This window comes from Streptopelia decaocto (genome assembly GCF_964273445.1).
Source record: "Streptopelia decaocto genome assembly, chromosome: 1".
NCBI classification, from domain to species: Eukaryota; Metazoa; Chordata; class Aves; order Columbiformes; family Columbidae; genus Streptopelia; species Streptopelia decaocto.
The window spans coordinates 181,208,161-181,229,921 of record NC_138663.1 but is presented as its reverse complement, the minus strand read 5'-3'; the positions used below and the strand labels follow the sequence as shown (position 1 = coordinate 181,229,921).

Genomic DNA, 21,761 nt, shown 5'->3' with positions numbered 1-21,761 from the left:
TGGGAATAAATGTATGTTTAGGAAAGGTTTTTGTACGGAATGTGTATCAATTGTTTCATAATTGTGCTTTTTGTCACTGATTTGGAGTATCTCCATTGGAAATGGAAGTCAGCATTATCTTCCATCTCTGAAATGGAAACAATGCCTGTTTATTTCAGGAAAACTTCAGATTCATTTTATTGTATGTTTGGGTAGTGTGGTAGTAGTTTACACTATAAAGCTATTATACGTAGAGCAAAATCATACTGTGCTTGCCCAAAAGATTCTAGCTGCAATATGTTAGCTTATTCCAGATATAAAGAAATCTGCATTTTTTTTATTAGTTTGTATTGCTGATAAGGCTGAAACTGAAGCCTCTGCATTGTGAGAACTGTAGATTTTAGGAGTCTTATAAATATTCTCTCCATCATTGTTGGCAAAATAACACTTCTTGGTTAGAAGCATGTTTTGCAGACTGGATGAGTCCTTTTCTTTCTGGCCAAATTCTTCTGGCTATAGTTTATTCAAGTAGACATCAAGTCTTGTGCTGTAGAGTACTGATTATATCTTATGAGCTGTGGAACTTCAACTTAAATACACATTAAAATTCAATAAAATCTTACAGAATTCATCCGTAATGTTGTATTTTTCTTCCTTTCTTAAGTAGCATTTCTCCTGAATGTCAACGTTAGTCTGTAATCGTCTATCCAACACATGTAAATAGTTTAACTGTGAGCACATACCTGAAAACAGCATAGACATAGTCTGCTAAGTTGTTGTTTACTCTTAGGACTATCTATATATATATATATTTTTTTTTTTTTTAAATAATATTATGAAAGCTTACTGTTTCTTATGTAGTAAATGCTTTTTTTTAAGAGTCTGCAGAGAAATAGTTTACAAGTTTGGTTGAAGCAGAGACAGCATCTGCAAGTACAAGAAAGACATGCTGTTGGCCTTTAGAAGCTTGAGTTATTTTATTCTTGGCTTATTAAGGGAGAGAAAAAAAAAACAACCTGTGTTAAGTACAAGAAAGTTTATAAGGATATGAAGGAAATATATTTTCCAGATAGTACAAGGGAATTAAGTGCATTGCAAGTGCAACAAGTGCGATGTAAGTAATATGTTGAAGACTTTTCTGATGAGAAAATTAAAATATATGTTTTAAACCATCATAACTTAAATTCTTGATTTGTGTGCCCCAGGTAAATATACTGAATTTCTAAGGTGAGATTTGTTTTTCAAGATGCAGCATTACCAGAATCTTTTTTCTTGACAACTAAACTGAAGTCGTTTAGTGTATGAATAGGCTTGGTTCAAGTTGTCCTGAATTGTAAAATAGTATGCTTGAATAAAAATTGTCTATTCCCTTCCTCTATATGGAATAATTTAATAAAATTCCTGTCATAGATGTTTTTTTCCTCAGTTCTTTTGTAGAAGTATGGTTGTGCCGTTACTGAATCTCTTCATTGAAAGGAGAAAATACAGGCTGTTACAAGATGCTTGTGTTGGTTGTAAGTTTGGAGATGCTAAGTAGTATTAAATTGGTAATGCCTTATGGTTATTAAATTGGTCTATCTGCACGTTCTCTGCTGACAAGTTATTTGGGGAATTGTCTTTGAGAAGTTTTTTGAGGTCAGTAGATAGAGGGTGTCCTAACATGCGTGCTTCAGTTTGCTAGAAACAAATAGTGTTGAACTCATAGAAACTAGTATTTGTATTTAAGAAAAATATGTTTATTGCTTGCTTATATTGTAGGAATTAGTTGGAGTGTATGGCAGAAGTACACAATTTAATAGAACAGATGCAACCTTCAAGCAGGGCAGTCTAGAAAAATGGAGATGCTCTAAGAAAAAAGAAAATGATTGCAGGAGAGGCTTGTTGATAAAGTTACAGGAAGTTACAGGTTTTAAAATCTCATCAGGGTAGTTTTCTTTTAAAGTAACTTGCTTTGGAGCTTAGTACAATTCTTGCTCTTAGACTGGAATGTCTTTAGCACATATTGTGATAGTGGCTTAGTTGATTTAGCCTTGTCTGCAGTTGATGTCAGCAACCAGCATGACTTAATAGGTTAGGATCTTGTGCATCATTTTAGAGATCCTGTCATGAAATGGAGAAAAAAAGCACTTTTCCTTATTTTACAAGCTGCTTTAAATTAAACATGACACAAATTAGTTCTTTAATGTGAAGTTTCTTTGTGTTATGTGGTGGCTGGTCAGTTTTTTCCAAACCTCCTAAGACTTTGAATATGATATATTGAATACAACAAGATGAGAGGCTTGAAGATAACTGTGTGTTGAAGCATCTGGTTTAGGCCATTAAGTAAAATAAATGCACTACTTGTTCTGTCATCTTTTACATCATTAAACTAGAGACAAGATTTTGACATTGCTAGTGGGGGGGAAAAAAAAAGTTGAATTTTACTTGGGAGTGACTATCCACAGTGTTCTGTTATTTCCTTACTGTGTTTCTAAGGTGATGTTAAAGATTTAAATTAAGTCAGGATCTAAGTCCCAATAAGGAATAGCTAGTGAAATTCTCAGGCATCTCCTTTTCTTGGCATAAACCCAAAGGTTCCTGTGTATCAACACTGAGGAATCTCCAAAAGAAGGCACTGTAGGAGGTGAGAACAAAAAGGATATGGGACAGACTTGATTTGCTTTTTCTGGTTTCCTACTTAAAAAATTAACCTGAGATACTTCTAAACTTGAATGTTCTTTTTTTTTTTTTTTTTTTTTTTTTTTTTGCAAATAGTGAAAAATCTTGGTCCTGTACTCCACTTGAGCCCCAGGGAAACTATTTAGAGAATTTCACTTCAGCAGAGGTTATGATGCATCTCTGCAGCTTTAGTACTGGAATTTAGCAGGGAGAAAAGAGCAGTACAGATTCAGTTGCCTTTTGAAATTACCTTCTTTCTTTTAAGAATAGTCTCTTTGTGTATCCACAAAACGATCTGCCACATGCAAAATGGGTCCTACTGCAATAGTTAGTCTTGCCTAATAACTTGGGGGCAGTGAAAGTTCAAATATAAAACTATCAAAAAAACTTGTTTCCAGTGTGTTTTAGACTTTTTTTCCCCTTCCTTCTGACAGCCAAGGGTCTCTGGTTTTGTTTTATTTTATTATCCCCCTACATTCTTTATCCTCTGGAGAGTTCATGGTTCATCTTCTGAGGCTCATCTGCCTTGCATATAAATATTCTTATTTACAGCTGAGAACGCTTAATCAAGCTGTTAAAATTATACTCTTTAAATGTCCATTAAACTCCTGGTTTTAAGAACCTGGTCTGTTCTTTAAGTTCCTTTGTTAAACTTTATTCTCTGATGCGTGCTTGATTCTTGCCCTGCCTTTAAACCTTCTTGTTTTATGAATCTTCTCTTTTCCCTATCTGCTATTTGCATGCTGATTATATGAAATTGCAGTAGAACATGTTGCCTGTGGAGTCTCTGCTTATTTAAGAAGATATTTGCTCAACAGGCTAGAGGGGAAAATGCTTTTTGTGCTATAAAAAAAGCAACAGCCAAAATACCATGTAGAATATATGTGCTTCTTCAGGCTTCTTTTAAAATAAAGTTGTATACTCTAATGCAGCATTTTTCCTTTTATAGAAAGAGTCTTCACGAGGAAGACGTAGAGAAAAGGAGGATATCAAAATCACAAAGGAGAGAACGCCAGAAAGTGAAGAGGAAAATGGGGATTGGGAAACAAATAGAGAGGGTAAGTATAATTAAACTAATGGTTCCCTTGCAGCTAAAAGAATTGCAAGATTACTGGGCTATATATAAAGCAAAATATTTAAAGATTTGGTATCTAAGCAGAATACTTTTATGTGGTAGCCATTTATGTTTGTTTCTAGAGGGGAGCAGAGAAGCAATCTGAGTTGGACTGCCATGAGGGTAAAAACACCTGCTTTTTTTTTTTTTTTTTTTTTTTTTTTTTTTTTTTTTTTCCTTTTTTACTGGGACAGCAAGGAACTGGACCATAAGCTACTGTGTCACATTTGTATCACTGGTCAGATCCAAGTTACATCCAAAGTAATTTTGAAACTGATCAGTCTGAGGAGAAAGCATAGCTACTTTGAATTCAAAAGTCAGCAGGTTTTTGTTACATAGTTGTAGTGGTGTGAACTGTGTCATTAACGAGGGCTCCATTAGAATGAACATTACATCAGTTGAAAGTAGCAATTGGTGCACTGTTTATCATCTGAAAACACTGAAAGAGTGGTAAGAGTCTTGTGTTACCTTCTGTAGTCTTTTTTTTTTTTTTTTTTGTGGTTAAAAGGTGACTTCATTGTCCTCGTTGATAATACATGTCCGTTTAATATGCTGTCTGTTGAGGGAAAGACTTTGTTTTCGCTCTCTTGAGTCTTTCTACTTCACACTTGCTAAAGACCAAGTTCACCTGGCAGTGAAATTATGGCAGCTTCTAATGAACTGTGATGTTTACATAGTTCTGTAACTTATAGTGTTTCAGAAGTAGTTATGATATTGCAAGAGAGGAAGACGGACTGGGAGAGAACTTGTGCTGTTAGGAACTGCACCTCTCTATAAGCTGTTCCCATGCATTCATGACACGTGAAGAGAATTTGTAGACTAAGTTTAGTTATTGCAAAACCTTTTATATAGTTCTTGTGTGTAGGAAGGGGGGGTGAAAGCTAATGATTTTTTAATGAAGTCATCTTTTCTTTGACAGTTATTTTCCCAAAGTGCTTTTTGAGCATTAGACTTAAATAGCTGTAAACAAAATAAGAAATGTAAACAGAGTGAATAAAACTAATTTGCAGTAAGATTTCAGTTGCAAGGCTTGAAGCATATGATATCAACTAGTCATGATGTAATGAAAAAGTGAGAGAACTAGCACCTTTTCTGATGTGAAAACAAAACAGTAATAATATTTTAAAACCAGAAATTGTGTGCATTTATCCAATGAAAGAAGTCATATAGACCTCTTATTTTCAAGTCAATTTGTAGATGTAATTAAATAAGTGTATCAATTGATTTGTGGGACACTATTAAACAAAAACCTCTAGTATCATGCATCACTATTTAAATCTGTTTCATGTGAGATTTCTCAAGTGGTGCTTTACATATTTTTGGTGTGAAAGCATACTTTTTTGTTGTTATTTAAATAAATAAAGTTTACTGTCCTTCCCTTGCTGCCACAGCTTAGTAATTGGTGCAAGTCTCTGAAAGAAGTTTAAGGTTTGGTTTTTTCTTTTTAATGAAGTTTAAGAATTTAACTGCGGGTTGTATGAAACTAACTGAAGTTATTTCAGGTTTCCACACATAATTGGAGAAGACATTTTGCTTAGCTTCATTGATCCATTAACACAGTGCTTAAAAGTCAAGGAAATACTTATGCTTGACATCCAGTATGCTAAGTATTAGTATTTATTTCATATGTGATTGTTTATTAAGCTATTTACGTCTTTTTTTTTTTTTCAATAAAGACTCTGATAATGGAGATGTTAATTATGATTATGATCATGAGCTGTCTTTGGAAATGAAGCGCCAAAAGATTCAGAGAGAACTTATGAAGTTGGAACAGGAAAACATGGAGAAACGAGAGGAGATAGTCATTAAAAAAGAGGTTTGTGTTACATAAATGTGAAATGAAAAAAGATAAGTAATCAGCCACTTCATAGGCTTCTGAGTGTTTCCTGCAGACTTGAGTTTCTTGGGCACTATTGTGTTACATAGTAATAAATAACTGGCACGTGTATAACCTAGTATGTAACTTGGATATTGGTAGTGAGTAGCTGGTCAATATCCAGCACCATAACCAAGTTTTTTGCTTTATGAAGTTGGCTACTAAATGAGTAGGATTTAATGCATTTTAGTTACATAAAACTAATAAGAACTTTAACAGAGAAGACATGTAGAAGAAAACACAAGGCATGTTTGCCAAGCTCCTTGTCCAACATGTCTTGTAGTAACAAAGTACAGCGAAGCTGTGTTAGAAACCCTAAAATCTTGGGGAAACTTTAAAAAAAAAAAAAAAAAAAAAAAACCTGAAAGGAGGTCTTTCTTTTTCAGACAAACTGGAGTGCTAACTGGGAACCTACTGATTTTAAACTTTTAGTAACAGTTTTTTTAATGTATTACAGAGTGCATCATTTTCTCTTCCCCTGTCCTTTTCCCATCATCTTCCCTTTATGGTGTTCTTTGAAAATTATGTGGTTAGTGTATTTGAGGTAGATGTGCACACAGCTAAGATCTCACATGTACACTGTTAGTGAATTTACATATTTGACACATATATTAGCATACAGGTAAGCTTTTGAGCATGAACGTTTTACCAATTAGTATATTTTTTCCTCAAGATTTCTCCAGAGGTGGTTAGATCTAAATTATCACCATCGCCATCACCGAGAAAGTCTAGCAAATCTCCAAAACGAAGATCCAGTCCCAAATCATCTTCTTCAGCTAGTAAGAAAGAGAAGAAAGCATCTACTGTACCTTCCCCACTTTTGGATCAGCAGAGGTCAGTATGTTGATGTGTCTTCTCCGAAAGTGAGAACAGAGAACCACGCTGATTTTTATTACTGGGGTTTTCATAATTAATATTTTTTTTCCCCCCTTGCTTTCGGGACTTCTGATTATATAACTTTAGGGGGAGGTCTCTAAATTATGCACTGTTGAATCATCTTCTGCAGAAAACTGTTATGTGCATGTAGTTGTCAATTGATTGATTTAATGGTTTACAAGCAGTTCTTTTCTCTTTGAATGTCCAGAGTTGCTGGGAGGTGATGAGGAAATATGAACCATTAAGAAATGAGAAGTTTTATTTGAGCCTGGCTTCTCTAGACGGAAGCGAAATGCTTAAAATTTGACCAACTGCATATTCCATTGTTATTTCATATTCAGGGAATAATGTTTGACTTTCAAGGCAGGGAATTTCTCACAATTTAGGAGGGGGAAAGTAGGCTGTGTGTGGGGGTGTGGAAGTAAGGATAAGGTATGTGAAAATCACAGGAAGTTCAAACTGGGTGCCTTACCACAAAAAGTCAGTCTCTCAAACCTGTTTTTAAGTTCTTGCTGGCTGCAGGACCTTTTGAATCACTGGTTACAGCTTTTAGATAGGAAAGAAATTACAGCAGCAGTGTAAGCAGACACATCTCTATTTGCTAAGCAATAATCACCTTTGAAATAGGGACAAAAGAGTGTTGTTTTGCTATGAGAAGGTAAAGTGTGGGCTAGTATGCTACTGACACTCTGTGCACTGATATCTAATTTATAGGAATTATGTCAGTGATAATTTAAATGGAAAAATATATACTATTTCATATTGTGAGGTGCATATTCAAAAATACTTCGGTGTTTTATGCATCAGGTAGTTAATATTAAATTGAATACATGAGTTGTTCAAATCATTTTGTGTATGTGATTGGAGTATTGCATTGCAGAAGTGGGAGTCTAAACAGACAAGATACTATATCTGGTTCTCTGATGTGTGCAGTTTGTTCAAGGGCATTTTAACTTGGAAAACTGGTTCTGCATGAACAGGAACAATTCCTATTCTTGTTCATTTGCTTCAGAAGTAAAGGTTATAAATGGAAGAGCTCAATGTCAGTTTTTACCATCTGCATTCACCCCTCAGCTGAGTACAGTTATTGACTGCTGCTTGCTAATGGAGTGATGAATCCTGTCCTAAAAGCCTCAAGGCCCTTTAGGTTATAGCTTTCCTGCCAACATCTTAGAAATCGTTGTTTGAAATAGTTGGCAGTCCTTCATTTTTTCCCCTCCTGTTAATTTATCTCCAGAAGTTCTAAAAGTAACCAGAATAAAAAGAAAGGTCCTCGTACGCCTAGTCCTCCTCCTCCAGTACATGAGGAAACTCCCCTGGGGAAAAAACACAAAGAAAAACATAAAGCAAAAGAACGTTCAGAAGAAAAGGCAAAGGAGGTGAAAGAGAGAGGACGTGACTTTGAAAGGCATAAGGAGAAAAAAGAGAAGCAGAGGTAAGTTATGTTGCATTATTAGTTTTTAACATTAATGTAACCTTGCTTTTAAAGTTATCTTTTATAGCGCACTGCATAATAAGGGATTTATACCTGCTTTGCCAACAATCTTTTCAGTACTCATTAAATATTTTAAGTGTGTTATATAGATTAATTGATAGACTATAACAGATTGGTAGGTTTTAATTATATAACTTAACAAATTTGTAAAATGCTGTTTTGAAAGATTTATTACTTTTCAAGAAGTTGGACCTTCACCAGTGGAGCAATTCATTTGCCAAAATCTTTGTCAAAGTCATTTCCTTGTCCCCTTGCTTCCTCTTCTGAAATCTTAGAGGACTAATATCTTTCTAAATTGGCAGTGACATGTTTAAACTCTCTCTGATCTCCAGTAGGTTAAAAGTATTTCTGAAGTAGTCAAGGACTACTGCGGTTTTAGAATTACTTCACTTTTGCATGTATATATCTCAAAAGGTGGACTAATATGACTATTCCCATTATTTTCTGAAGCATAGATTTCCATTTAAGTTGAAAAATGCATCTGCATTTTTAAGTCCTGTGTTCCCTTGATGGAAATAGGATAGTGTTTCTAAGTGTTTACTTTGTAACTGGCATAACAAAGACTAAGGAGTGGAGGACCAGTGAATTGTGTATTTTTAAATGATTAAATAAATGACACCATTCTTACTTTAAAATATATTATTTCCCTCATGCTTTCAGACTCCATTACTGGAAGAAGGTCGTAAGCAGTAGAACAGAACATTCTAGATTGTGCTGAAAGGATCAAGAGAGTACTTGGCTTGTTGTACTATAATCAGTATTGCTGTGGTGACTACAGCCCTTTGTTTCAGTGTTGGATTTTTGTCTTTTTTTTTTTTTCCTAAATAATAAAAACTAAGAAATAATGTCAATTCTTCATGATATACAGTAAGTTAAATAGTTGAATGTTCTGACAGATGTCTCATTCATTTGCAACTGTGATGAGTGTTTGAAAACATCTGTGAGCTTGAGGCTTCTTGAATAAAGTTCTGACATTACAGAAATTTTTAAGTAGAGTAGCAAAATAATTCTCCACTGTTAGGAATTGCAGCACCACATGAAATATTAGGTAAAATTAGAAGAATATATTTTTGGTCTTACCATATTCTAGTTTTATATTTTACAGTCCAGTGATTAACAAGAAATTTCGTGTTTAACTTGCATTCTCGAGTTTTGCTAGCTTAAGGTAATTTCATGTATGCAATTATAGATGGAACTACGGATTCCATAAGGTAATTCTTGGTCTTGTAAACACAGATTCTGTCTTGGAGTTGTTTGTCATTTCTTAGAAATGTACTAATGCTGTATTACACCTATTAAACAAGGTGCTATTTGTTTCCCAGGGATCCCTCTGAAAGCTCCCATAGACAGAAGCGTTCTCCTAGTCCTGCAGATCATTCTGGCAGTAATTCTTCCCCTTCCAGGGAGTATTCACCACCTGCTGCAAGACGGAGACAAACCTCCCGAGCTCCAGCCAAGTCAACCACTCACAAACGTAACTTCTCACCCTCTCGCAGGTGGGTGGTCAATTGCATGGATTTTATTTTCATGAGCTCTTCTAGTTTAGTAATGTCCTCTGTTGGTTTGGCTGCTTGTTCATATGTGTCTGTTCTGGGAATGTGTGTGCCTCAAACACTTGACCTCTGAGGTTTGTTTTTTTTTTTTGCCAAGTTACTACGCTGAGGGTACTTGTCATGTCCAGAACACAAGTCATAGTGTAGCCTGCTATTTATCAGTTCCTCTCAAATGTTTTGGCTTCAGGTGGAACTTCAGAAGTCTGATCTGAGACATAGGCTGTGATCCTTTGGGAACTTCTTTTTTTTCTTCCCAACTTCCTCCTTCTTAAAAAGTAGAAAATGTGAGAAGTCTTCTATCTTGGAGATGGGGAGGGAGCAGAATTACTCTATTCTAAAGTGGATAAGGTGATACACAGATCCTGGCTCTACACATCTTTCCTGAAAAGCGAGCACAACTGGATAAACAGTACAATACGAGGCCAGTTCAAGAGACTCTTCTTGAAGGAAGCTTCAGGGAAGATTTTATCCTGGTAGTTCTAGGGGCTTAGAAAAAATATTTATCACCCATTAAAAAGAAAGGAGACTTTTTAAATTTTGGTCTGAAGGAGCCTGTAAGTTTAGGTGCTGATACTACTGCAGTCCTAAGCTTGTTTAATGGAGAGGGTGGCATACTTGTTTTCTACACTTATGTTGAAGGGTGAGGGGAAGACACCAGATGTCACATATATCTGCATACTGATAAAACAAGCAAAATAAAACCCATCCATTCTGCAATCTTCAGAGTCATAAGCAGGCTCTTTTGCTGCTGTGGTGACTCAGTTCAGCTGGAACAACGTTGTATTGTATTAAGCTTGATGTCACTAATGAACATTTTCACTAAATTGGATTGTTTTTAGGCAACGGAGTAGTGCAGCCCATTCCCCCTGCAGCTGGCAGTAGTAAGGAAACTGAAAAACACCTTTGCAGAAGCCTTTTCCCCATTTTTTTTTTTTTTCTTACCTTCTCTAGTATTTTGCATGGCACTACCTGCTTGGGGGTTCTATGCAGACATATCAAGCGTTGTGCAAGGGAATGTTAAGCAGAGAAGATAAATGGGCCTTCTGTTAGAAGCACGGAAGGATATTTGAAATGTTTTGTTTGTCACCAAATCATTGATAGACTTTCATGCAAGCCAATTTTGGTAACCCCATGTTTCATAATAATGATTTAATGGTGAAAAGTAAATGTAGTCATAGTTTAAAGATGGAAAGTAATGAAATTATATTAGATTCTGGCAGTCATTTCTGACCCTGACTGGATTTTACTTTTGAGTGCTTTGGAAATTTTTACTACTAATTCTGGGCAGTCTGTTTCATTTGTATGTGACAGTGTGTACAAATTGTCATCTTGGAGCCATGCAGGCTGCTTGCTTCCTCTGGAACAGTGACTGGTCAGACCTTCCCTCTTGTGATGGAAAGCTGCAGACAGCATTAGTATGTGTCCATGGAGACAGAGAAACTGAGTTTTCTCTTTCCTGCTGTCTGTGAGGAATGTTCACTGGTAGCATGCACAAAAGGACCTTGAGGGTTTTCAATTTTCCAGGCAAAAGAAGCTATGCATAAGCATCCTGGAGGTCAGACTGTGTAGGAATTACTGGCATCCCTAAGCTCCATCAGCTGGATCCTATGCATTTTTAGTTCTTTAGACAAGGAGGTACAGAATCTTAATCTATTGTTAGAGGTGTCCAAATATTCTCTAGCGTTGACCATCATAAACACATCTCAGTGAGATAATCTCCAGGCCTGGCAATATCTGAGTGTGCAAGCATACAGACACACTGAATTAAATCAAAGAAACAAATGAAGCCTGTTCTTCAGATTGTCCTAGTTAAGGACAGTTCCAATGGCTGGTTTTATTTATTTTTCTGCCTCAGCCCTTTCTTTCTGCCACTTTTCTGGGTATACTGTCAAGTAGAGATGGCTTGGCTCAAGTTTTGTGTATTGTTTCAATCTGTCCTACAAAAATGTTGTTTGACTTCTCTTGATTGACAAGTCTGAAGTGCCTCAACAATCAAGTCAATATGCTTCCTTTAGTGAATGTATCTGGTTCTATAATGGAATCTGGCTGTAAAACCACCATCTTAATGAGATGGGTCCTATGGTTATCAGTATATTACTCCATGGAGTTCTGAAGGCAGTTTTCTTGAGTCACTGACATTCATTGGAAGGAAGAATATTAGTAGATTTCCACTGTGTTGTCTTTTACCCAAAAATGACTTCCTTACAGATTTGCATTCCTGCCTCAGGTTGCCTGTGATTTCACTTCTCATTCTGTTCCCAAAGCTTTGCTACTTGGAACCTCGTTGCTCTATGTTCTTAACAGGAGAATCATTTTAACCTGCAGAGTCTGGGTCTTTAAGAAGGTTTAGCCAGGAGATCCACTGCTGAGTAGCACTGGCTGGAAAACTGTCCATTTGGTGCTTGGATTATGTCATGATAGGCTGTAAGCCTGCAAACCTGAATTATTTGAGCTCTGCAAGATATTTAGCAAAAGCTGTGTTACATATCTATCTTTACCAACTGCTGGGCTATTGCAGAAGATTGCAGGGAGGTACTACTGCCTTTCATAAAGTAGTCCCTCATTTGTGAGTCATCTAAAACAGAGAGCTTCATCTGTATGATCTGAAAGTTTATTTGAAGTCACCAGCACTGTATATGGATATTTGAAAGTGGAAACTAAAATTAAGTGGGATTTTTGAAGATGTATTGTCCATGTGTGTTTTTTCTGACTCCTCTTTGGTGTCTCAGGAACTTTGTGAAGTGGGGGTTAAGAGTTAAGGGCAATGCATTTTTCATGAGAAAAGATGCTTGCAAGTTGCTTTGATGCTGATAAGGGGAAAAAACCCTATGCTGCTGAGCTCAGGGGCTTGAAGTGTGTGTTTGTCCACATTGGGTCGTTATATGGGATGACATATAAAGAGGAAACTTGTTTACTGTTGTATAAATGATCTTTAGTTAAGTGATAGGATTTCAAAGATGAGAGATGCTTTGTATACTTTTTCTTTATTCTGTTAGACACGAGTTTTCCCTGTTTGTGTAAGCATTCATGTTTGCTAAAAAAAGATATGCATATGGGTTTTCAGGATCCAAGCCTAAATTGTTTAAAGATTAATGCCTGTAATAAAAGAAGGAAGCTAAAAAGTGCCCAAGGAGGAGACACTGCTTTCTAAAAAACAATGCTATTGGAAACAAAAGAAGAAAAATTAATTCCTCTTGGGAAACACTGTGTAAAAGTTATTTGCCTAACTCCATGAACTCCAAAAAGCATTTTATATTGAAGAGAACAGTTGTTCTTGGTTTGGGGATGCGGGAGAAGATCATGTTTTTTTTCTGACTCCTAGGTGAACAGAGGTTCCTCTAGGAGAGCATTCTTGTAGCTGTGTAATATAATTTTGATTGGACAACTTGTTCTTGGATTTTAAATAAACTGTAACCGTTTAAAGATAAGCATGCTTTGAAAGGATATCCTTGGTACCCTTGAGGGAAGACTAGTTTGATGTTATTTTCAGCAGACAGAGGGCAGAGAATGCACAAATTATTTTAATCACTCTTTTCTGTGTGGTGTGGTAGAAACCTTTCAAATCAAGTTATTACATGTGTGCCTTTTCTAACTCTTCCTTGCAGGTCTGCTTCCCCATCAGGTCAGCATCATTCTCCCATATCATCCAGACATCACTCCTCATCATCACAGTCAGGCTCCTCTGTTCAAAGACATTCTCCTTCCCCACACCGTAAAAGAACTCCTTCTCCGTCTTATCAAAGGACAGCTTCCCCACCTGCAAGGCGATCCTCTTCTCCCTATCCTCCACACTCTTCCTCTTCTCCTCAGAGGAAGCGAAGCCCTTCGAGACACCGATCTCCTGGGAGAGAAAAGGGAAGACACGATCGTGATAGGACTTCACAGTCTCATGATAGACGCCATGAAAGGCGGGATGGTATGAATAAGAATTAGCACTTCAGAATAATGTTTATTTGTTTGTAATTTGCATTCTGAAACTTGATTTTCAAATTGTGGCATTGTCTGCACCTATCCCAGTGGCTAGAGGGTAAAGAAAATACTGGCTGTGTTGTCATGCCTGTGCTGTTTTCAGGGACTACACCATGCAGTATTCCTGATAGGACTGCTTATGTAGACTCAGCTGACTGTAAAGATCCTGTAGACATCTGTCAAGGTGTTGTGTAATGCAATGATGGGTTGGTGGGTAAGTGATCATCTCTTGATACCAGGCATATACTAGTGGATCAGCTGAGTGAAGGCAGGGTACTTATGACTATTACTCTTGTGTGTGAGGTGCCCAAATGCTAATCTGGTCCTCAGTGATTGCTGTGTGTTGTCTTTTTAACTGACATTAAGTGAGGTGCGTACAAAGAAAGTCATTCCCTCTGGAAATCTGTAAAGCCGGTTGAGCAGTTTGTGATGGGCTAACACGCTGTTTCTCTCAGGAGACAGATTTACAAAGAGTACATATATCACCTTCTTTTAGACTGCCTGTAAACTTACCTTCTGTCGCAGTAGCATAATTAAAACCAAACAAATGAAACCCACCAAAACAAGCCTTTAGCAGGCATTGAGGTCTTAGAAGTGAGAGGTCTAAATATAACACAAACTTCCTGAAAATATCTGTATGTGGAGGAAAAAAGGAATCTATGATTGGAGGAGAAATGATCCTACCTTAGAATTATTGAAATGTGGTTGCTCTGTAATGTTTGAGATTTAATTTTGTTATACTTATTGTCTTTTGAACAGGTGAATATTTGTAAAGTACAGATTCAAATTCACAAAAAGATCTTTAAAGCTTACTGAATGTGTAGGTAGATACCCAACATGATCATCTCCTACTTATGTATTAGTTTTTATTTTCTCTATGTATGTCAGAAGTATATTTTAACTGTATTAATGTAGTGTTCTTTGTGAGCTAAATTTTTGCTCTAGTTAAGCTAGACATATAACATTCTTCTAAATGTTTTACAGAAACTAGAGGGAAAAGGGAAAAAGAAAGAGAAACAAGAGATGATCGTGATTATGACCAGGAACAAAGCACCTCCAGGGACCACAGAGATGACAGAGAGACTCGTGACGGAAGAGACCGGAGGGAGACAAGGGACAACAGAGATCGGAGGGAGCCAAGGGAATCCAGAGACACTCGCGACTCTAGAGATACAAGGGATTATAGCAGAGATACCAAAGATAGTCGGGATCAGAGAGACTCACGCTCCACACGAGATTCCCATGACTACAGAGACAGAGAAAGTCGCGATACCCATAAAAAGGATGACCAGTATCAGGAGGACTCACGCAGCTATGGAAGATCCCATGGCAGAGAGGAGAGCTCTCGTGCTGAAACAAGGAATGACTCCAGAAGTGACTCCAGAAATGAGAGCAGAAGTGATAGAACTGGCAGAAGTCGAGGCAGAGGTCCAGAATTATCTGACAAAGGTATTACGTTATTTAAAAAATTAATAATGTCCTTATTATTGGAGATTGAATATTGACATTCATATTATCTTGTTTGATATTTGATATGGAAGTGCTGCCAGATAGTTAATGCTTTTAAAGCTATGTTCAATTCTACTGTTGTCAAATTAGAACAGTTGCTTAAATTTATTGCCTTCCATATAGTGTTCTTTATTCATTAAAGTGGCATAACATTGGTATTCTGCCATCCTATTTTAAAAAAGTCCTAACCTTTACAGCACTCTGTCTGATGTTGCTGCAACCCTAGGTTTTCCCATGGGCTATAAACACAAGAAAGAGGCTGATTTGTAGGGTGTGGTGTGTACTGGGAAGCAGGTTGTGTTCCCTCAAAAGCCAACTGCATGTCTTACATACTTGAAAACCATCTCTCACACATACTCACCTCTCCCCACCCCCGCAGCCCTTATTGGGTGACCAAAAAAAAACCTGGGATTTTAACCTTTGGCAGTATTTTTGAAAGTGTGATGTACTTTGTAGAACTGCTTGGCTTATCACCTTTTAATCATCTGTAGTAAACACATTTTGGCTTTCTCTGGCTTTTTGTGACATTTTCATTAGGGAAATGCCATACAGGAAAAATTATCTCTACTTTGCTTGTTCCTGCTGCACTGTCTATGAGCTTATATTCTGCTCAGAGCAAATGTGAACTGGCTTTTTGGCTGTTGTCTTTCTGCAGATCTCATGCAGTGACCAGGGGATGGTGATTTAGAAAGTCTTGAGTTAGCAGTTGAAAAATAACAACTTTACAATTAAACGTGAAATTTGAGTTGTTAGTTAAGTAGAGTTTGTTTCTACAATTTCTATTTCCATGAACAGTTAATTCAAGTTTATTAAAAGTTACTACTTCAGTTGTAAGGAGATCCACTCATATTTTATTCTGTGTGAAAACTCATCTTTTATATTGATACATCTCTGTTAGGAAGTCGGGGGACTAGAGGATCCCAGGTTGATGGTCACAGCAGTAGTGGAAACTACCATGACAGCTGGGAATCAAGAAGTAGCTACCCTGATCGGGATCGTTATGATAGTCGAGAACAAGCAAGGGATTCCTCCTTTGAAAGAAGACATAGTGAACGGGACAGGCGTGACAACAGAGAAAGAGGTATTTTAATTTATATTTTTACACATGCATATGTAGTCAAATGTGTATGTATCAATGTGTACGTTTCTCTGTCCCTCCGTATTTTTCCATGTTCTGTCCCCACGCCACTAATTCATAAATAACTCATTTAATAGCACACACTGGCACTAGTTCTGTCCTTGATGTAAGTTACCTTCTGTAGTAAGATCTCTCATTAGCAGTGTATGCATGAATGCTATGGCCTTTTTTAATGGATTTTGGTACCTTCTGTTTTTATTCATCCAAGTAATCTTTTTTTAAATAAACTGTCATGGTTTAACCCAAGCTAGCGATAGAACCATGATAGTTGCTCGTTCACCCGCTCCCCCATTCCCCGCCCCCCCCAACAGAGGAGAGAAATCAAAAGGGAAAGGAGAAACTTGAATTGAGATAAACACAGTTTAATAAAATAACAAAATACTAATACACTACGAGTAAATATATATGTAAAATAGAAATAAAAGATACTCAAGGCAATTCCTCACTAACACACTGAACAGCCAGTCCTAGGAGACAGCCCGGTCCCAGCAGCTGATCCCAAAGAGAGAAAAGAGAGGAAAAAGGCAGAAAAGCCCAGAAGCCTCTGCAGAATGGCAAAAGGCTGGGCTAAATGTCCCAACTGAACTTCCCAGCTACCCCCAGAGAGAGAGAGAGAGAAGAACCAGAGAGATCAAAAGAACCACAACTGGAAGGTCCAAACTCCCCTTGAGTACAAAGCATGATGCTAATGAGATGGAATAATCTTATTGATCAGTCTGGATGTCAGTCAAGCTCTGCCCCATCTCTGCCCTGCTTCATGGATGCCTCACACCTGTAAGCAAGGTGCTCAGGATGTCCTTGGCTCTCAGACCAGAGCAAATAAAAACATTAGCTCTGTGCTGGGGTGTTATCTGCTTGTTCTCAAACTAAGTACAAATAATGAGCATGCTAACTATGAAAAATAAAGGTTTCTAACTGCACAAAGAAAGTTAAGCTATTTTTAGTCAAACTTCTTCAAGAGATTTCATTGTACAACTTTCATGTGAAATGTGTTTTTCTTCTCTTTGCCTTCTCTTCCATTTCATGTAGATAAACATGTAAGCTTAGGTCATGATTGCATTTCATTACTGCCTCTGTTTATCTGCATAGAAACATTGTACTTTTGCACTGTAAATTACTCGAGTGTGTTTCGGGCAAGGCCTGACTACTAGACTGACTTAATTATGGACTACTTACGACTAAAGTAGGTGGCAGTTTAAATTTATGATTAATTAAAAATTTATTGCTTGGGGAACTGAATATTCACGAACACTTTGCTGTGGTCAATAGTAATTGGCTAGAAAGTGTTGGTACAGGTGCCTGTGATCATGGAAAGAGTACGCAAGGCTGTTATTTTAGACACAGAATCCAAGATGTCACAATTCTGCACCTGAAAGACTACAGTGTTGTCTCTAAGGAACTCAGTAGCAACTTTCACTCTGGAAAATATTTGTCTTGCTCACCAATTAAGAGAACAGGAGTCAGGCAAATGCAAATAGCATGGAAATGAAAGGATGAGCTGTGAAGAATAAATATAAAATTAGAGTGGTTTGTTTTTTTTTTTCTATCTTGAGTTTTGATTTGGAAGTGACAGATGTGTTCCTGCTGTTGCTTAACTTCAGCTTTTCGAAGGGATGTTTTGTATGTGACTTTAAAAGATGCTTTTTCATCCACTGGAATCTGTCTGTTATTGCTTGTTCTTGTGAAATGTTCAACTTTAGATTCTGCCTTGTCTTCAAGGCAGGATTTCAACAAATGTAATCTCCAGGCTTCCTTTTTCTTGTCAGTTGAAAAATCCTAAAGTCTGAATGTGTCCTGCAGGTTGGCTTTGACAGACTAGCTTTCATCCCTTCCAGCTCTCCATCCCCAATAAGTTCCAGATATATTATAATGTAATTTGTGCTCTTCATAACACACTGAGTTATTAATTTATTTAGAATAAATAAATTGCTTTGAATGTGTTGTGTTTTGCTTTGAGGGTAAAAAATATAAAGATCTTGAATGGAGATAAGACTTGTTGTTTTCTTCCTTAAAAATTTAGATCACTTTTTGCAATTGTAAACCTTCCCCAGAGTTACAATTCAGGACATAGTTTCCATGATTAGACCACAGTCTTTACGTTTGTCATTCAGAGAAAAATAGAGATTTTGGTTGGTACTTAGTCCTGTGATATGTAAGGAATCTTTTTAGTATTATTTAAAAATGCAAGCTTGCAAATTTGGGTATCTTTTTTTTCAATTAGGGCAAATATGTAAGTGTTCCAAACCACCACTGGAACAGCACTCCAAAAAATGAAGTTACCTGAGAAGTGCTGACTATGCACGCTTAATTGTCTGATATACTTTAGTGTCTTGATTCATGCAAGACTTTCATGTGGATGTTTTGTCACTAAAAATGGCATAACAAACAGGAGTTACAGAACTTCTGTATAGAATATAATACTTGGTACGCACAGTAAATAATATTATAATCTTATAGGCACCATTAAAAGAATGTGAAAACTCTTCACAGAACCAATTGCATGGATTGATGATTTACCTTTTTAAAAAAATAAGTGTTACATCCATGGCAGAAATGTCACTCAAGTTTGCTTTTAATTTTATCTGGTAACAGGGGAGTATTAAGTCATGATTAATTCACTCAGAGATGAAAATTGATTAAACTGGTGGAAATGCATGTTTTATTGATTTTGTCCTGTTCAAACTGTGTCTGCTTGCTCCTGGTGGACATTGTCTCAATTTACAGCGAAGTGCACTTGCAGTCTCCGAGTAATGGACTGAAAAATACCAACCTCTGTTCATGCCATTTTTTGCTCTTTTGTGTAGAGCTTTTAACATATATTGAAGACGTATAGTTTTTTGTTTTTTGTTTTTTGTTTTTTTTTTTTTTTTTTTTGTGGTGGTGGTTCAAATACTGCTAACATTAGCATAGAAGTTGTTATGAAGTGGTCAAAATTTATAGAAATATTAAAAAAAATCCAAAAATGTAATTAATAAAATGCAGCTGGGCCTGTGGAGAGTAAATACTAATAGATAAATGAGAGTTCACTGTCCTTCTGGATCAATCATTTTCTACATAATTTTAGTTTTTTCCCTGACTGTAATCCACTGTCTGAACAATGAAAAACTCAGGTTCTGAAACTGTAAGATACTGCAATGAACACATATGAAACAGTTCTGCTTTCCATATCTCATCTTCACCTCTCTTTTTCTCATGGGTTTAGTTGTCTATTTCTGTGCAGGGATCTATTCTTCTGTGATGAGACTGGCCAATATTTCTTATTTTGCAGTAACGTCTACTAATTTAGTGGGTTGTTGTAAAGCCCATGGCTCTTATTTTAACATTTCATTTTGTATTTGAGGTACTGAAGAGAGTTCAGAGGAGGGTGATGAGGCTGGTGAGGGGTCTGAAGCACAAGTCTGATGAGGAGCAGCTGAGGGAACTGGAGCTGTTCAGCCTGGAGAAAAGGTGGCTAAGGAGAGACTTGGTTGATGTCTACAACTACTTGAAAGGAGATTGTAGCATGGAGGGTGTTGGTCTCTTCTGCCAAGTAACAAGCAATAGTGCAAGAGGAAATGGCCTTAAGTTGCACTAGAGAAGGTTTGGATTGGATATTAGGAAAAATTTTTCACAGAAAGGGTTGTCAAGCACTGGAACAGGCTGCCCAGGGAAGTGTTTGCATCACCATTCCTGGGGGTGTTTAAAAGACATGTAGATGATGTTCTTAAGGACATGGTTTAGTTCTAGAGTTAGGTTATGGTTGGACTTGATGATCTTCAGGGTTTCTTCCAACCAAAATGATTCTATATGTATGTCATTCAGAGAGATCTTACACCGGATTTTGAATCATTGAGTAATACAATAGTAATAGCTAGGCTATGAGGCGTATAATTATCTTTTGAAGCAATTCAGAAAAATCTGTTAGAAAATAAAATTTTCATACTAACTTTTGGCTAAAATAAGAGAAACCCACTCCCTAAATACTGAAGAAATATTTCAAAATCAGTATTGCTTTTTGTCTTTTTCACTCCCCAAAGAGAATTTCCAAGTTTCTGCAAGGAGTTGCTTTTCATTTAATGCAACCAATATCTAGATTGTCAAAACAAAAGCTCTTGGATTTTTATTAGTGTCATGGAAGTAGTGTATGTCACTTTAGCACTTAGTAATCAAACCTACCTCTCTTCACAGATCAGAGAGCAAGCTCACCAGTACGACATCAAGGACGAAGTGATGACCTTGAGCGGGATGAAAGAAGAGAAGAGCGAAGGGTAGATCGGTCTGATGATAGGAGAGATGAAAGGGCCCGGGAGAGAGAGCGGGAAAGGGAGAGAGACCGAGAGAGGGAAAGAGAGAGAGACCGGGAAAGAGAAAGGGAGAAGGAAAGAGAGTTAGAGCGAGATCGTGCTCGGGAACGGGAGAGGGAGAGAGAGCGGGACAAAGACAGGGACCGCGAGCGTGACCGAGACAGGGATCATGACAGGGAAAGGGAACGAGAAAGGGAAAGGGAGAAGGAACGAGAGCGAGAGCGGGAAGAACGAGAAAGGGAGCGAGAGCGCGAAAGAGATCGAGAGCGAGAACGAGAAAGGGAGAGAGGTCGAGACAGGGATAAAGAAAGAGACCGCCAGAGAGACTGGGATGACAAAGGAAGGGAAGATCGCAGAGACAAGAGGGAAGATATCAGAGAAGAAAGAAGTTCAAGAGATGTCCATGAGGAAAGAAAATCCAAGTGAGTGGACCTGTATGTTACTTCAGTCAAAGAACCAAACCAACCAAACACAGAAAAAAAAAAAAAAAGGGGGCATTCTTTTACTGTTAATTTCATTAAGTTAGTAGTCAGGGCAGTATCATAAGGAAGAAGATACCCTGCTTATCCACAGGCCTGGTCTGAAGCCATGTTTCCCCTGCATCTGAGTGGTACATACTGGTGGCTCTAAAATCAGGACTGTTCTGGTGAAGTTAATCTGATGGTTTCTTAGTGTGGAATTGTGGAACTATTGAGGAGCTAACAATTGAGTCAGACTATATTTTCCCTTCTATATATATTTGCTTGGCCGTGTCTTTAATAATGCAGGCATCCTTGGAAACAAACACAGACTGTGGTACCTTCTGAAGCCTGGAAAGTCAGACAGCAGCTAACTAGGTCAGGGTTTGTGACTTTATTCCTTAAATTTCTGTGGAATGTACATTACCCTTTGAACTACTAAATTTTCAATACCAGAAGGCTACCGATGAAGGTGTGAACAATATCCCGAGTAAATTTTTTTTTTCCAAGTGTGTAGCACTGATTTGCCTTTTTCTTTTTATGTTGTTTCATTTAGTACAATAAAATGTTCATTGTTCCATCAATAATAAGCAAAACAGTGTTGCCCTGCATGGCTGCTTTGCTTTGCTTAGTAGCTTTTGTGTGAGGGAATTGTGGATTCCTATAAATCATCTAGTACAGACTCTTCCCACATTCTAGTACAGACTCTTCCCCCATCCCACAGGAGAAGAGAGCAAGCTGGGTGGGGGCTTACCTGCCAGCTGGGGTCAACGTACTGCAAGGATCATTGACACAGGGAAAAATTGATCTTAATAGTCTTTCATAACATTTTGCTAAAAAGGTAGTTGTCTTA

General features: G+C 37.3%; 1 protein-coding gene across 1 annotated transcript in view; it reads left to right on the top strand.

The window, feature by feature from the left end:
• Positions 1–21,761, top strand: part of ZC3H13 (zinc finger CCCH-type containing 13) — a gene marked incomplete at its 5' end in the record, with an annotated part of 49,515 nt that overhangs the window by 15,641 nt on the left and 12,113 nt on the right. Inside the window, 9 exons of the mRNA XM_082043240.1 lie at positions 3,587–3,695; positions 5,428–5,567; positions 6,301–6,461; positions 7,741–7,938; positions 9,321–9,494; positions 13,157–13,467; positions 14,505–14,969; positions 15,928–16,110; positions 20,335–20,872. Coding sequence (XP_081899366.1) covers positions 3,587–3,695; positions 5,428–5,567; positions 6,301–6,461; positions 7,741–7,938; positions 9,321–9,494; positions 13,157–13,467; positions 14,505–14,969; positions 15,928–16,110; positions 20,335–20,872 — 2,279 coding nt within the window. The remainder of the gene's footprint in view (positions 1–3,586; positions 3,696–5,427; positions 5,568–6,300; positions 6,462–7,740; positions 7,939–9,320; positions 9,495–13,156; positions 13,468–14,504; positions 14,970–15,927; positions 16,111–20,334; positions 20,873–21,761) is intronic.